General features: G+C 50.9%; 1 protein-coding gene across 5 annotated transcripts in view; it reads right to left on the reverse strand.

Annotated features, from left to right (window-relative positions):
• PPFIA1 (PTPRF interacting protein alpha 1) overlaps positions 1-7,803 on the reverse strand; it is a 91,037-nt gene extending 83,234 nt beyond the window's left edge. For 4 of the 5 annotated variants that reach the window (XM_045014973.1, XM_045014972.1, XM_045014970.1 and 1 more), the window contains exons 1-2: positions 6,648-7,802; positions 4,915-5,178 (exon numbers count right to left, since the gene is read on the reverse strand). In XM_045014973.1, the coding sequence (XP_044870908.1) occupies positions 4,915-5,178 (264 nt within the window). In that variant the 5' untranslated portion in view covers positions 6,648-7,802. Of the gene's footprint in view, positions 1-4,914; positions 5,179-6,647 lie in introns of all 5 variants that reach the window. The other variant, XM_045014971.1, reaches the window with a different exon arrangement.
• Between the last annotated feature and the right edge of the window lie 7,487 nt (positions 7,804-15,290).

Consider the following 15,290-nt stretch of genomic DNA (forward strand, 5'->3'; position numbering starts at 1 on the left):
ATAGCCCTCTCTCCTACAACACACTTAGCCTGCAGGCTAAGATGAGAGGTAGCATGCCATCTTCCTATGCATTTGTATAGGATCTAGCATACTGGGGCCCGTATCCCAACTGGAAACTCTACATAACACCTCTGAAGAAATAAATAAAAATAAATAAATAAAAAGGAAGGCTCACTCACCTTTCAAAGCTGCATCTAAACTAAGCCTCTTCTAAAAGTCTCTCACTAGATAGCAATCCAAATGGTTAGCTTATCTCCAAAATTTCCCATTTACAAACTGCCTAACACTTTACTTGAAAAACAAAGCCTGAGGCCAATTTCAGGTTATTTTTAAAAATGTATCTGTATTTGAGGATTTAACACATCAGGATAACACTAAAGTTATTTCACAAACATAAAATGCTCAACACTTTAAAATTAAATTTAACTAACAGGGCTTTTAAAATAAGAATGATAAATCAATTTGAAAATGAATACAGGCACAATACCGTCAGTCATATACGATCAATGAAAATCTGCTCATCTATTGGTTACAGATGGATTTTGCTTTTTAATAGGAAAGAAACCACTAAAATAAACCCTTTAGGATTTGCACAAATTTATTTAAATTAGGGTAACTGAGCAGTCAAACCAAATGCTACAGACAAAAGCAGGGGTCGGCAACCTTTCAGAAGTGGTGTGCCGAGTCTTCATTTATTCACTCTGATTTAAGGTTTTGTGTGCCAGTAATACATTTTAACATTTTTAGAAGGTCTCTATCTATGTCTATAATATATAACTAAACTATTGTTGTATGTAAAGCAAATAAGGTTTTTAAAATGTTTAAGAAGCTTCATTTAAAATTAAATTAAAATGCAGAGGCCCCCTGAGTGCCACTGAAAATCAGCTCGCGTGCCGCCTTGGGCATGCGTGCCATAGGTTGCCTACCCCTGGACTAAAGTAACATACAGATGTCCTGAACATTCTCAAGCAGAGCCTGGAGTAGCTCAAATGTCTACTCAAAGATCTCAGAAGGTAGTTCTGAAACTGCTCATCTGCCCCAAGGACACTCTGACACACGGTCCTGCAAGGCTACATTCCGTCACCCCTTCTGCTCTACGTGGAAAGCTGGAAACCATTAGGAGAATTAGTGAGACATTATGAACAGTAGCGATTCTCAATGTGCAGACAGTATTCTGATTATAGCTTTATTGTTTGGGTTGAAGGAGATGTGGGAAACAAATCTATCCAGTGCTTAAGAGACTGGGGCTTCAGTGAGGTTAAACTGATGGAGGGAAGCAATTGGAAGAATGAGCAGTTTATTTTTACCACCTTGATTTAGGAGTTTGCCTTTTTTGGCACACATTTGCACAATCGGGAAGTCTTATGAGATTCCTGTTGCTTCTGGATAACTAACTCGCAGCTGTGGCCAAAAGTTTTGTTTTTAAATTTGATAGTCATAAGGTCTGCTATCAAATGCAGACCTTGCTGCAGTAATAGGTACAGCTTGGGACACCTCAAGACTGGATTGTTTTAACAAGCTCAAAGCTGTCACTTAACTAATAGTACTTCCCACAGAGAGTACATTACATTTGTGTTCATCATATCTGAGTGCAATTAAAGATGTTGTTTCTAATTTATAAAGCTCTAGATTATTATTTAAATTCAGAATGCTCCTTGACGACACAAAGAAAATAAACTGTTGCTGAAAATGTCAATAATTATAAAGATGAGACAACGGAATCCTGGCAGTTGCAAAATAAGTAATCACTGTAAATTATGGTCTTAAAAAGGTTTTAAGATTAAATGTTCAGCATGGTTTTGTAAGAATCTCATCTGACATATCTGTTCATGTTCTCCCAATTAATGTGATTAAACCAAAAATGGATTATTTATGTTCACTATATGTTTTGAGAAAGATGTTTATATAGATAGGTACCTGAATATTTTTTACTACCACAACTGCACCTGAACTCTCACTTGAATATCATTTGCAATCACTCACAATCAATATTTATATCTCCAAAAGTGCTAAAATGTGGAAATCAAAAATGGTACAGCAAAGATCATGGATCAGGGTCTTAATTAAAATAAAATACTACATACTGTTACCATAATAAAACCAAACCAAAACCATAAGCAGCTTTTCTCCTCATTCAGACTCTGCATTCCACTAGAAGCTCAAAGATGCATACACACAATGCAGTTCTTATTCCTGACTTACATAAACTTGATATTTTGAAATAAAGAAATTTTGAACAAGACTATCATCAATACAGAAGATAAATGATTCCATGCCATAATACTATTATTTTTATACCATGCAAGATGGTGAGTCAAAAAAAGAGAGGTTGTGTTAGCACACCTTTTAATAATATAGCTGAATATCCAGAATTATCTGTTTCTATATTGTTTAGCATAGTTTGTTTTAGCAACATCTAGAATATGTGTAAAACACATATGCTGCGATTGTCACCTCTGCACAAGTTGCTATGCATGCTAGTTATATTTTTTCCCTTTTATTTTTGGCACATATTTGTGTTCATGTAAATTGAAGTCTAATACAGAACTAACCTGAGCCACCAGTAGCATTGGCAAAGTTACAAAAGCTTCCATACACTGTTCATACATTAAGTGCACCCTACTAGTTCAGAATACATTTGACGGTTATAGTCTACAGTCAAGTGAAAGATGAAGGGCAGCTCAGTTCTCCTATGAAGGAAGCATTGCTCTGGTCAACACAGGAATAGCGTAGCTGAAGTCGACGTATCTTATTTCGACTTACCTCCCGTCCTCACAGCGCGGGATCAACGGCCGTGGCTACCCCCGTCGACTCCGCTACTGCCGCTCACCCTGGTGGAGTTCCAGAGTCGACGGGAGTGTGTTTGGGAAGCGATATATTGCGTCTAGACGAGATGGGCCCCGGAAGCAACCAGCAGCAGGTCCAGCTCCTAGGCAGAGGTGCGCAAGCAGCTCCAATGGCACTTGCCAGCAGGTTCCCGGGACGGGCGCAGAGCCCCATGGCCCCCCCACCTAGGAGACAGACCTGTTGCTGGCTGCTTCCAGGGCGCAGCGTGGTGTCGGAACGGTTAGAGCCTAGCCTGCCTTCACCTGGCAGCACCGCCGACGGCACTTCCAACAGCCCAGTTGGCAGTGCTGACCAGAGCCACCGTGACCCAGTGCCTTATATTCTGCAACCCAGTACTGGGTTGCGACCCACAGTTTGAAAACCACTGCACTAGGGCAAAATACACAAAGCAACAAACACAAATAAAGCTATGACAAGTTCAAAAACCACTTTGAGAAAGATATGACCTACTGCTTAGTTAACACTGGTAATCAGATGACTAAACAATTGACTTCTAAGTCAATTCTTATCAAATACTTCCTTCATTAAAAAAAATGCTGTATTCCTTTTATAGATTTGGAGAAGAAAAGTGATTAAATTAGATCTTTTTTCAAAAAACACCTTCATGATAATGACATGTCTACAATGGGCCTGCTTCCACCCGCACCTGAAATCAATGGGCAAACAATGGGCCTATTGAGAGAAGAAAGTTGAAAGGAATGTTCAACCTGAAACAGTGTCAGTTTATAAGAGTGAGTTAACATAGTTTCAAATACCATGCCTGCCACAGTTTCCCCACCAATTTGTGTGGATTTACCCATTTTAAAAATATTTCTCCCTATTCCCTCTTATTCTCTCCCTCACCCTCCATGCCACTATTCTGTGGAAAGCACCACACATGCAACTGGAAAAGACTAGCATATTAAGAAGTGGCAACTAACGTTGAGTGCCCAAATAAGACACCTTGGACATTATTTTCAAAAAGTGCTAAGCCCATGCAGTTCTTCCTGAATTACAGAGAACTTGAAGGTAGATGCTAAGTTTTTCTGAAATTCAAGCATTGTCTCAAGTTGGACACCCAACATTTGGTCATTTGTGAAAGTTTTGGGCTCAGTTTATTATTTCATTATACTGCTGTAACATTACTACATTAGCATATAATATGACATATATATATCTATATGGTATTGGATGAGTTCCAGTGTAATTTGCCATATCATAGTGATTATGTGTGTGATAGGAGGGTAACAACTGGAAAGATGTAAAACTATTGTATAGTCATTGAATCTGTTCAAGAAGGTAGGTTTATTTGGAATAAATGTGCTACATACTAGTGTGAGATCATCAATATATTCACAAGTAATGAGCAAGTAGGCATGCTGGAAAAAAGTGCAAAGTCATGGAAAAAAGCTATTCACTGGTTATTGTAGGGTTGCAGCTAAAGCAGAGCAGCAGTGTTTATCCCCCCCCCCCCCCCCCATAGAGTCTTAGTGCTTTAGATTTTATAAGCTGCAAAGTACAAGCTACTGTTATCTGACAGCAAGTCTCTTTTGGGGTGGGGGGGGGGGTGAGCTAACCAACTTTGACTGTACTCCTTTAACTGGAACTGGAAAAAAACCAGTGAGGTGCATAAACACTGCTTATCATTCCTGACCACACTCTACAATGCCTATACATCACAACACATGATACATATTTTTTGGTATTTTGCCTCCTACAGAGGCCAGCAACTAATACTTCAGTGGAAGGCAAAAACCAAACCCACCCCCATAATGCAATTATTGACCTAAGTCAATTCTGCAGTGTTCTTAGACTTCTGCTCCACCACAGCAACACAGCGCACATTAACACAGTATCAGACCTAACCTTTCAAAGTTTTTGTTACATTTATTTTAAAAGATTTTGTGCTACGTACAATATTTCCTAGATCTTAAATAAAAGCCACCAGAAAAGTCTACTTTCCATCGAACAACAAACAACTTATATGTGCTCTCTGGAATATTTTATTTCATTCACACATATTGTAAAGTATAAACAAAACGAATACTAAGATTATTACAAGATGTATGCCATTCAAAGCATCCATACCTGTGGAAGTGCAGTATTGAGCTGTCTCTGCAAGGAATCTCTTTCATGACTGACTTCATGTAGCTTGCCCTGGGTCAATACTAGCGTTTCTTGAGTCTCTCTTAGTGTGTCCAGAAGTCGATCCCTTTCCTCCAACATGGATACCATTAACTGCTCAAAATGGGAATCAGCATCCGACTGTAAAGGAGAGCCTGAACCATGGCCTCCATTTCCTCCTGAGGGAATCTCTGCCTCGCTGATGGTTGGCATCACCTCACACATCATCTTAAAATAAAAAATTCAATGTAAAGTTATTAACAGTAACTAAAAAGTGCAAAGACTACAAGTCCAAACAAAATGTTTGTAAACTAATATGCATAAGGACCCTGCCTATACTAGGAAAAATTAGCATCCACAATAAATCATCAATTTAGCTTCTGCAGTGATACCAACGCTGGAGGCTGACATAACTTAGGTGCTTACCGCTATGTTGTGTATTATTACAGAGATGCAGTGTACAATGAGCCAATTCATTGAAGTCTCAGTTTTTTAAAATATTGGTGCCACTGCCCATTAAAGACCTTATGATTTTCTTGCAAAGCTGTATTTCTACAGTATTACTTGTGACCTCATTTTCTAAGAGATTTATGTTTTTTCCTTTTTAAAATTGTTGCTAGTACCTTCAAAAAGTATTGAAACCACACATAGCCAACAAAAATGACAATCAATCATCTACTGTACTGCAAAGCTATTTGGAAAGAGCAAAAGAGGATTCCCCCAAGCTTGTGAAACTCTATTCTGACATCAAGACAGCTGGATTAATTCATGACAGAGCACCCTTGCACTCATTATACTGGCCATACAATCTCTACTTTAGCAGCTTGCTGCACGAAAATTAGCAGTAGCACATTTCTGTATCGGGATACAGCAATTGGAAAAATCAGACAGACAGATTAGCCCAGGGGAAATTAAAACCAAAGTTAAGGATGTGAAAGGACATTAAACCTCTCAGGTAATAGTACTAGAACAAAACCAACAAGGCCTGCAGTACATTATAGGCTGTCATTGTAGAGATCAATAGTAAAAGATGCCTGTAAAGAAAAACAGACTGAGGCACAGAAATTTAATAAAAATATGAGAGTATTTTTGTGCCATCGTGCTTAATAAATGGTAAAAAGTAACAAAACCTTACAAGAGGAGTTCAAACTTGGAAGATTGTCAATTTAAGTAGAACCCTACAGGCCGTTCTGAATGTTGAGCCATCATGATTTCCAAACAGAACTTGGAGAAACTTCTGTTCCTCAAATTTAAATGCAACGAAAACCAGAAAGCATTGTTAGTCAGCATTAGCACTGAGCCACTAAGACCTTAAGGAATTCTTGAGACAGAGTGTGCCTTAACCTTCTTTGCAAATGGATTTTTATTCTTGTAAGCTTGTAAACACACACAAACAGAAAAGCAATCAATTTTCTTATAGGGATTCAAAAAGTATATTGCACACTCCCCCCATGCTTTCAACTACTTATATAATGAAAACAGACTTCATATTTCATCTGAACATCTAAATTAGTAAAAGTTTATTCTTCTCCCAATCTGCTGAATAAACTTTACATTTCAGAAATAATTTCAAAGATATCTCACTCTTGGGAAGAAAGATTTTACAATGCATTTCAGAGATACTGTCTCACTATTTAAAAAAAATATATTTTAAACCATCAGAGGCCCTTTATTTTAAAGACCCCCAATTTATTTACCTTGTTCGAAGAAACAAAATGGCTTGAAAACAGCCCCCAAAATTCCAGCAACCCCAGATCTTTCCTGTTCTTTTAGCAGCTTTGTGTGATCCCCAGGCACCTTTCAGGCTGTAGAGTAGCCATCCACCTTGGGTACAATGTCCATTTACTAAACAACCCCACACACAAATGGATAAATAAAACTGCTGAGCAAAGAAAAGGTCCAGTAAGAGCACCAATGGTTTCAGCCGGCCAGTGAAGTCCCCAAGGCAAAAAAGAATGGGTGCAAAGAAGCCAGTCTCAGCTTCCCTTCTCTCTACTGATAGCCCACAGTTCCTGCAACAGCCCGAGTGGGGGAAGCATGTGCAAAGGCAAAACCACTTCTATCCTGCTGGTGCAACAAGCTTCAACAGTGCATGGTTCAGAAATCCCTCTAAGGTCACAATCGCATTATTCAAAAGAGTAAAAATTGAAAGAAAAGAGGGGATGGCTTTTCTTGTGGGGTATTTAGAAAAACTCTTTCTTTTTTCCCCCCTGTTAGTAACAGTAGGATCCTTTCCTTCCCTCAGTTTCCTGGGTCTTCTCTCACACATTTATAATCCCAGTGGTGGGTGCCGCTAGATGCTGTTTTGAAAGTCGGGAGGGGCTGCTGGGGTATTTGTACTTTGGGTTATTGTTCCATCCACTTACACTCACCCTTACACCAATGACTCTTCAGAAGAGGCTCCGGCACTGAGAGGTCCTGATCCAGCCCAGTAAACCAGTCCTCCCTCTAAAACTAAACAACAGGTATCCCAGAGGCGGGGGGCAGGTGGGTCCCGGGACCCAGAGACTGACTAACTGGGGGAAGAGATCGATGGTTTGGAGCCGAGGTCCCTGCGGTGTTGGGGTTGTTCTCCTCTCCCCAGAGACCCGAGTGGATTAGGAGGCAGGAGGCTTTTCCCCTGCCGGAGGCCCCAGGAGAGCGCCGGCCTGGGGAAGGGCCCCTTTCCCGAGGCCTCGCTCCCCTGAGCGGCTGGAGTAGTCTCGGCTCCCGGGAGCCCTAGCGAGGGGTCGGGTGGGGCTTCCTGGGTGCCGGAGAAGGGAGCCGGACTTGCAGGGGGGGGGCCCGGCCGCCGGTCTCTCTCCTGGGCCCCCGGGGCAGAGGTTGTTCCCGGATCTCTCCTGGCCTGGCCCGGCCCAGCTCCGTCCGCCGCCGCCGCCGCCTCCTCCACGGTGGCCGGTGCGGGACTGGCCAAGTAGATGCCCCCCCGGCGGCGGCCTGGGCCCAGCGATGTCCCCGCGGCCCTGGGGGCGGCAGGCTCCGTTCCGGGCCGGGCCGGGCCCCGAACCCGCCGCTTCTAGTAGCGCCGATCCCGCTGCCTCGCGTCCCCGCGGCAGCCGCTGCTCTTCCCGGCGCCCTCCGCGGCTCGGGCCCAAATCAGTGCGGGTCCCAGAATGCACCGCGCGGCGCCAGGGGCTCTCGGAGCCGCTGCCCCCTTTCCGGGTCTCCGCCACGCTGCGAGGTGGCCGGTTCGAGACTCTCCTCGTCCGCCCCCCACCTCGCGGGCCTGGCCCGGCCCGGAGCGCTCAGTACTGACGTGCCTCTGCTGCGTGCACAAACCGCGCTGCTGCCCTGCGCGGACGGGGCGGGAGCGGGGCGGTTCAGCCCGAGAGTCAGTGGTAGGGAGGGCTCAGGGCGGAGGTGGCATAGTCACTGCGGGCGGGGCTGGGCAGTGAGGGTGAACAACACTGATGTGTGGAAATGTCCCCTGTTCATGCAGTACCGTGGCAAACAACGCTGATGTCTTCCCTCCAGCCACCGTGCGTGGCAGGCCAGTATATGCACTGCCCTGAGCCTGCCGCGTGCTGTCCGCTGTACTGCTCACTGCTGCACATCGGCCAGGCTGCCGAAACCCAGGGCAGCAAACACACACCTACTCCTTGTTCTCCAAACTGTTAGCTTTTATTTAAAATAATAAGGATCATCCTATACTTAAAAGTTGTACCAATATCACTAGATCAGTTAAGGGGGTAATTTTTAATCAATATAGTTAAATCAATAAAATCCCTAGTGTGGATAAAGTTATGCCTTGGTGTATAAAGGTGATTTATGGCACTTATTCCCTTTCTCATACAGGACTAGCTATACTGGTATAGAGTATCAGAGGGATGGCCGTGTTAGTCTGGATCTGTAAAAAGCGACAGGAGTCCTGTGGCACCTTACAGACTAACAGACGTATTGGAGCATAAGCATTCGTGGGTGTCAAGTATCAGAGGGGTAGCCGTGTTAGTCTGGATCTGTAAAAGCAGCAAAGAATCCTGTGGCACCTTATAGACTAACACGTTTTGGAGCATGAGCTTTCGTGGGTGAATACCCACTTCGTCGGATGCAAGTGGTGGAAATTTCCAGGGGCAGGTTTATATATGCAAGCAAGAAGCAAGCTAGAGATAACGAGGTTAGTTCAATCAGGGAGGATGAGGCCCTGTTCTAGCAGTTGAGTGAAAACCAAGAGAGGAGAAACTGGTTCTGTAGTTGGCAAGCCATTCACAGTCTTTGTTTAATCCTGAGCTGATGGTGTCAAATTTGCAGATGAACTGGAGCTCAGCAGTTTCTCTTTGAAGTCTGGTTGTAAGCTGTTGGTCGGGGCTCAACTCTCCGGCTGGCGGGAGGGGAGCCACACCGACTCGCTTCTTTTCTTCTGCTGGTCCTTTAGGAGTCACAGGGAACAACGTTAGACCGCCAGGCCCTCTGGTGCAGGGGCTGGCCAACAGCAGTTCAAATAGGCCCAGGCCCTCTGGAGCAGGGCAGGGCAACAGCAGTTCGAATAAGCCCCGGCCCTCTGGAGCAGGGCAGGGCAACAGCAGTTCGAATAAGCCCTGGCCCTCTGGAGCAGGGCAGGGCAACAACAGTTCAGCTAAGCCCTGGCCCTCTGGAGCAGGGCCGGGCAACAGCAGTTCGAATAAGCCCCGGCCCTCTGGAGCAGGGCAGGGCAACAGCAGTTCGAATAAGCCCCGGCCCTCTGGAGCAGGGCAGGGCAACAGCAGTTCGAATAAGCCCTGGCCCTCTGGAGCAGGGCAGGGCAACAACAGTTCAGCTAAGCCCTGGCCCTCTGGAGCAGGGCCGGGCACCAGCAGTTCAGAGAAGCCCTGGCCCTCAGGAGCAGGGCAGGGCAACAGCAGTTCAGATAAGCCCTGGCCCTCTGGGGCAGGGGCTTGGGTAACAGCAATCAGTCCTAATAAACCCAGGCCCTCTGGAACAGGGACTTGGGTAACAGCAACCAAACTCAATAGACCCAGGCCCCCTGGAGCAGGGGCTTGGGTAACAGCAGCCAGTCTCAATAGACCCAGGCCCTCTGAAGCAGGGGCTTGGGTAACAGCAATCAGTCCCAATATCTGAAGGTTCACAGGTTCAGACCCTCTGGCAGGGGCTGAACACAAGGCACCCAGCCAGTTACTGGAAGCCCAGGCCCTCAGTCAGGGCGGGGCAACAGCAGTTCAAGTCTATGAGCCCAAGCCCTAGCTCAGGGCGGGGCAGCAACACCCAGAGGGCTCAGACCCTTAGGCAGGGCTGAGCAGCAGTTCAGGTTTATAAGCCCAAGCCCTAGCTCAGGGCGGGCAACAACACACAGAGGGCTCAGACCCTTAGGCAGGGCTGAGCAGCAGTTCAGGTTTATAAGCCCAAGCCCTAGCTCAGGGCGGGCAACAACACACAGAGGGCTCAGACCCTTAGGCAGGGCTGAGCAGTAGTTCAGTTAAGCCTAAGTCTGAGCGCTGGGGAGAGGGGGAGACTGCCACCCGTGAGTGGGGTGGCAGGGGGGACACAGGCCCACCCACTCCACTGTGTCCCAGCCCGGGGCCCTATTAGCGGCTAGCACGGCCGCTGGTCAGTGGGGTCCTGACCGAAACACACCGACATGGGCACCTCGGTGCCTATAGCCTGACAGGGGTCGGCTATCCCCGGGCTACAGTCCATCTCCCCCTCCGTGGGTACCTGCTCCTCGGTCGCCGGGAGATCGGGCCAGTCCATCTGCATGGGCTCCTCGGGACCAGGGCTTGGGGGCAGGTCCGGCAACTCCTGCGGGAAGTCCGGCCCGGCTGCCTCCGACGGCTCCTCTGGGTAACAGCAGGGCGGAAACGGCGGCGGCGGCTCCTCCTCGTACCGGGCGGGAGGAAGTCCTGGCGGCTGCTCCGGGTTCCAATCCCGGGGAAGTTCCGCAGGTTCCTCTTCGTACCGGGCGCGGGGCAGTGGAGGCCAGTCCGGATCGCCGCCTCGGGTCCTGGAGGGTTCCCAGTCCGGAGCTCCCGCCGGCACGTCTGCTCGCGGCGGTGGCTGGCTCCTGACTGAGCTCTGGCGTTCTCCTTTTCTACTTCCTGTCCCGCCCCTTGACTTCCGGGGGGCGGGGACAGGAAGTGGTGGCTCAGCCCAGCTTGGCTTCTGGGAGGGAGCGCCCTCTGCTGGGCAGGAGGGGAGCCACACCGACTCGCTACACACCCCCCCCCTTAAGTCTGGCGCCCGGCGGTCGGGGCCAGGCTCTTCCATTCCCCCAATACGGGACATGAAGTCCGCGTTAGTATGGTCCTTGCCAGCTCGATGCAAGATAGTAAAAGCATACGGCTGCAGGGCCAAGTACCACCGCATGATGCGGGCATTCTTGTCCTTCATCCGCGTCAGCCAGGTGAGGGGGGCATGGTCCGTAACCAGGATGAAGGGGGCCCCCAAAAGGTAGAACCGGAGGGCTTCGCAGGCCCATTTTATGGCCAGCGCCTCCTTCTCTACCACCGCATAGTTTCTCTCACGGGGGAACAGCTTGCGGCTCAGGTACAGTACGGGGTGGTCCTGCCCATCTATTTCCTGGGACAGGACGGCCCCCAGACCTACCTCGGAGGCGTCGGTCTGCAGGATGAATCCTCTATTGAAGTCCGGGCTGTATAGTACAGGTTCTCGGCAGAGGCATCCCTGGAGGCGCCGGAAAGCTGTCTCGCACTCCTGGGTCCATCTTACCTGCCGAGGGCTGTCCTTCGTAAGTAGGTCAGTGAGGGGTGCCGCTATGGAGGCGAACTGTGGGATAAACCTTCTGTAATATCCAACCAGGCCTAGGAACTGCCGGACATGTCGTTTGGTGGTTGGGGTCGGGCAGTCCATTAGGGCTTGGACTTTTCCCACCAGGGGTTTTACTTGCCCCCTGCCAACGGTGTAACCTAGGTAGGTAGTCTCTTGCCATGCGATTCGGCACTTCTTGGGGTTAGCCGTCAACCCTGCCTGCCTTAGGGACCTCAGGACGGCCGCGACCCGGAGCAGATGGTCTTCCCACCGACGACTATAGATGACTACGTCATCCAGGTACGCGGCAGCATAGTCGTGGTGGGTTTGGAGTAGGCGGTCCATCAGCCTCTGGAAGGTCGCGGGGGCCCCATGAAGACCGAAGGGCATCCTGGTAAACTGATACAGCCCCGTTGGGGTGGCAAAAGCGGTCTTCTCCTTCGAGGTCTCTTCCAGGGGGATCTGCCAGTACCCCTTGCTGAGGTCCAAGGTGGTGATAAACCGGGCCTCTCCCAACCGGTCCAACAGCTCGTCCACTCGGGGCATCGGGTACGCGTCAAAGCGCGAGACGGCGTTTACCCGCCGGAAATCGATGCAGAACCGACGGGTGCCGTCCGGCTTGGGCACCAGGACCACGGGGCTACGCCATTCACTTCGGGAGGGCTCGATAACGCCTAGGGCCAGCATCGCTTGTACCTCTTCTTCAACGGCCTCCCGCATTCTGTAGGGCAGCGGCCGAGTTGTTTCCCGGATCACCTTTCCGGGCTCCGTCTGAATGGAGTGGCAGACCAGTGAGGTGTACCCCGGGACGGCGGTGAAAGTCTTCCGGAAGGCCCTCAGGAGACAATTCGCTTGCTTGCGCTGGTCTTCGGAGAGCGACTCCCCAAGCATGGGGGTCGGGGGGTCCTCTGCCTGGGGTACTTGGGGACCCAGTTCCGGCTCGGGCGGGTATGGGTTGATCAGGAGGCCCTCTCGGTCCCGCCAGGGTTTTAACAGATTTACGTGGTAACGCTGCGTTTCTTTACGTCTACCAGGTTGACGCACTTCATAGTTAACCGCTCCCACCTTTCGGACGACCTCATACGGTCCCTGCCAGCGAGCCAACAATTTGGACTCGCTGGAGGGTAAAAGGAGTAGGACCTGGTCCCCTGGCTTAAACTCCCGAACTTGGGCCCCTCGGTTATAGGTCTGTTCCTGTCGCTCCTGGGCCTTCTTCAAATTTTCCCGTGCTAGGGTCCCCGCCTGAGATAGGTACCCCTGCAGCTGTAGGACATACTCCAGGAGGCCCTGGGCTGGGGAGGCCGCCTGTTCCCAGGTCTCCCGCACGAGGTCGAGGAGCCCACGCGGCCGGCGGCCGTATAGCAGCTCGAAGGGGGAGAACCTTGTCGAGGACTGAGGGACTTCCCGGACCGCCAGCAGCAAGGCAGGTAAAAACTGGTCCCAGCGGCGGAGCTCCCCTGGTGGGAACTTCCGCATCATCCCCTTGAGGGTTCGATTAAAACGCTCCACCAGCCCGTCAGTCTGGGGATGGTACACGGAGGTGCGGAGTTGTTTTATCCCCAGAAGAGTACATACTTGTTTCAATAGCCGGGACGTAAAATTGGTTCCCTGGTCCGTTAAAATCTCCCGCGGGAGTCCGACTCTTGCGAAGATTTTTACTAGTTCTCCGGCAATCGTCCGGGCGGTCGTGCTACGTAGGGGAACGGCCTCCGGAAACCGGGTGGCATAATCGACGAGGACCAGAACATACTGGAATCCCGTTGTGCTCTTCGGGAGGGGCCCCACCAGGTCCAGGGCAACCCTCTCGAAGGGTATCTCCATTAACGGCATAGGGATCAGCGGTGCTCGAGGGACCCCTGCGGGTGCGGCGAGTTGGCACGCCGGGCACGAGGCACAATACTTCTGGACGTCCTGGTGGATCCCTGGCCAGAAGAATCGTCCCAAGATCCGGGCCAGTGTCTTTTCCTGCCCCAGATGCCCGGCGGCCGGTACATCATGTGCCAACTTTAGGACGGCCCGCCTATGACACTGCGGGACTACCAGCTGGGTTTGCGGCTCGCGGGTGCGGGGATCCCGGTCGATCCGATACAGACGGTCCTGCCGCAGCTCGAAGTGCGGCCATCGGGCGGCTTGTTGGGGGTCCTGGACTACCCCATCCACCGCCGCGAGCTGCTCATAATAGCGGCCGAGCGTGGGGTCCGCTCGTTGGTCCCTGCAGAAATCGGTGTAGAGGCGGGGGTCCCGGGGGGGTTCCGAGGGCTTTTCTGTGTCGGTTGTAACTTCGGGTTCCGCCTCAGTGGCGTCCCCAGTGGGCTCGGGTAGGGGCTCCCGGGGTTCCGCTTCGAGGGTCGGCGTAGCGCGTAGCACCTCTTCGAAGGCAGGCCAGTCCCGCCCCAGGACAACGGGATATGCCAAATGAGGAGCGAGGCCGACGATCAAACGCCGGGTGACCCCTGCGACCGTCAGGGAGACGCGAGCACTGGGATAAGGCCGGATATCCCCATGAATACATTGCAGGCGTATTGGCTGCAACCCGGGGTCCGGCGAGGGTCCCAAGCTCTGGCGGATTAGTGTCTGGCCACAGCCAGAGTCGATCAGGGCCTCGACCTCCTGGCCCCCGATGACGGCAGCGACAGTGAGTTTGGGACTCAGGGCGGGCCGAGCTCGGTTGTGTCCTGCCCAGACCTGCCCATAACTGCAGTCCATCTCTGGACAGTCTCTCTGGAGGTGTCCTAGCTTCCCGCAACCAAAGCAGGGGCCGAGCTCCGGCCGTTTACTTCGGGTGGCCCCTCGGGTTGGACTTCGGGGTGGACTCCGTCGGACCCCCGGGGTTCCGGGATTGGGACAGGCAGGTCCGGATCGGGTGGCGGCGTCCCGCCAACGGGCTTGAGGTTCCGGCTGGGAATTAAGTCCGCGGCCGGGATTTCGCACCGCCTTCGCGGGGCTCCCCTTTTTCTCCAGGCGAGCAGTCTCAGGCCTGGGGTTGGGTCGCGGGAGCGTCGGCCCCATCGCCGTCTCAGCGGCGAGGAAATCCTCCATGAGTGTCACGGCTGCCGCGAGCGTCACCGGTCGATGGCGGAGCACCCACGCTCGTCCGCGTGAGGGCAGGATGCTAATAAACTGCTCTAAGACGACCTGCTCTGTCACCTGCTCTGCAGTCCGGAGATCAGGGAGGAGCCAGCGTCGGCCGGCCTCCTTTAGCATCTGGGCCACCGCCCGCGGCCGGGCGCCCTGCGGGTATGTCTGGCTCCGAAATCTCTGCCTGAACGTCTCAGGGCTGACGTCCAGCGCGTCTAGTATAGCGGCTTTGACCCGGTCATAATCGCGTGCGTCCTCAGTCGCGAGGTCTCGATAAGCCGTCTGGGCCGCCCCGGTCAAGTACGGGGCTAACAGCGTAGCCCAATGTTCTCGGGCCCATCCAGCGACTAGGGCTACGCGCTCGAAAGTAACCAGGAAAGCCTCAGGGTCATCATTCGGGCCCATCTTGGTCAAGCGGAGGGGAGCCGCCATCCGGGGGGCTCCGGCCCCCTCACCCTCCGGTCCTTCTGCGGGGCGAGGGCGGGTAACCAGGAGCTGCTGAAGCTGGGTCCCCAGCTGCTGTAACAGTTGCTGCTGCTGCTCCAGCTGGGCTGCGTGTAGCT

This window comes from Mauremys mutica, chromosome 4 (assembly GCF_020497125.1).
Source record: "Mauremys mutica isolate MM-2020 ecotype Southern chromosome 4, ASM2049712v1, whole genome shotgun sequence".
Classification (NCBI taxonomy): domain Eukaryota; kingdom Metazoa; phylum Chordata; order Testudines; family Geoemydidae; genus Mauremys; species Mauremys mutica.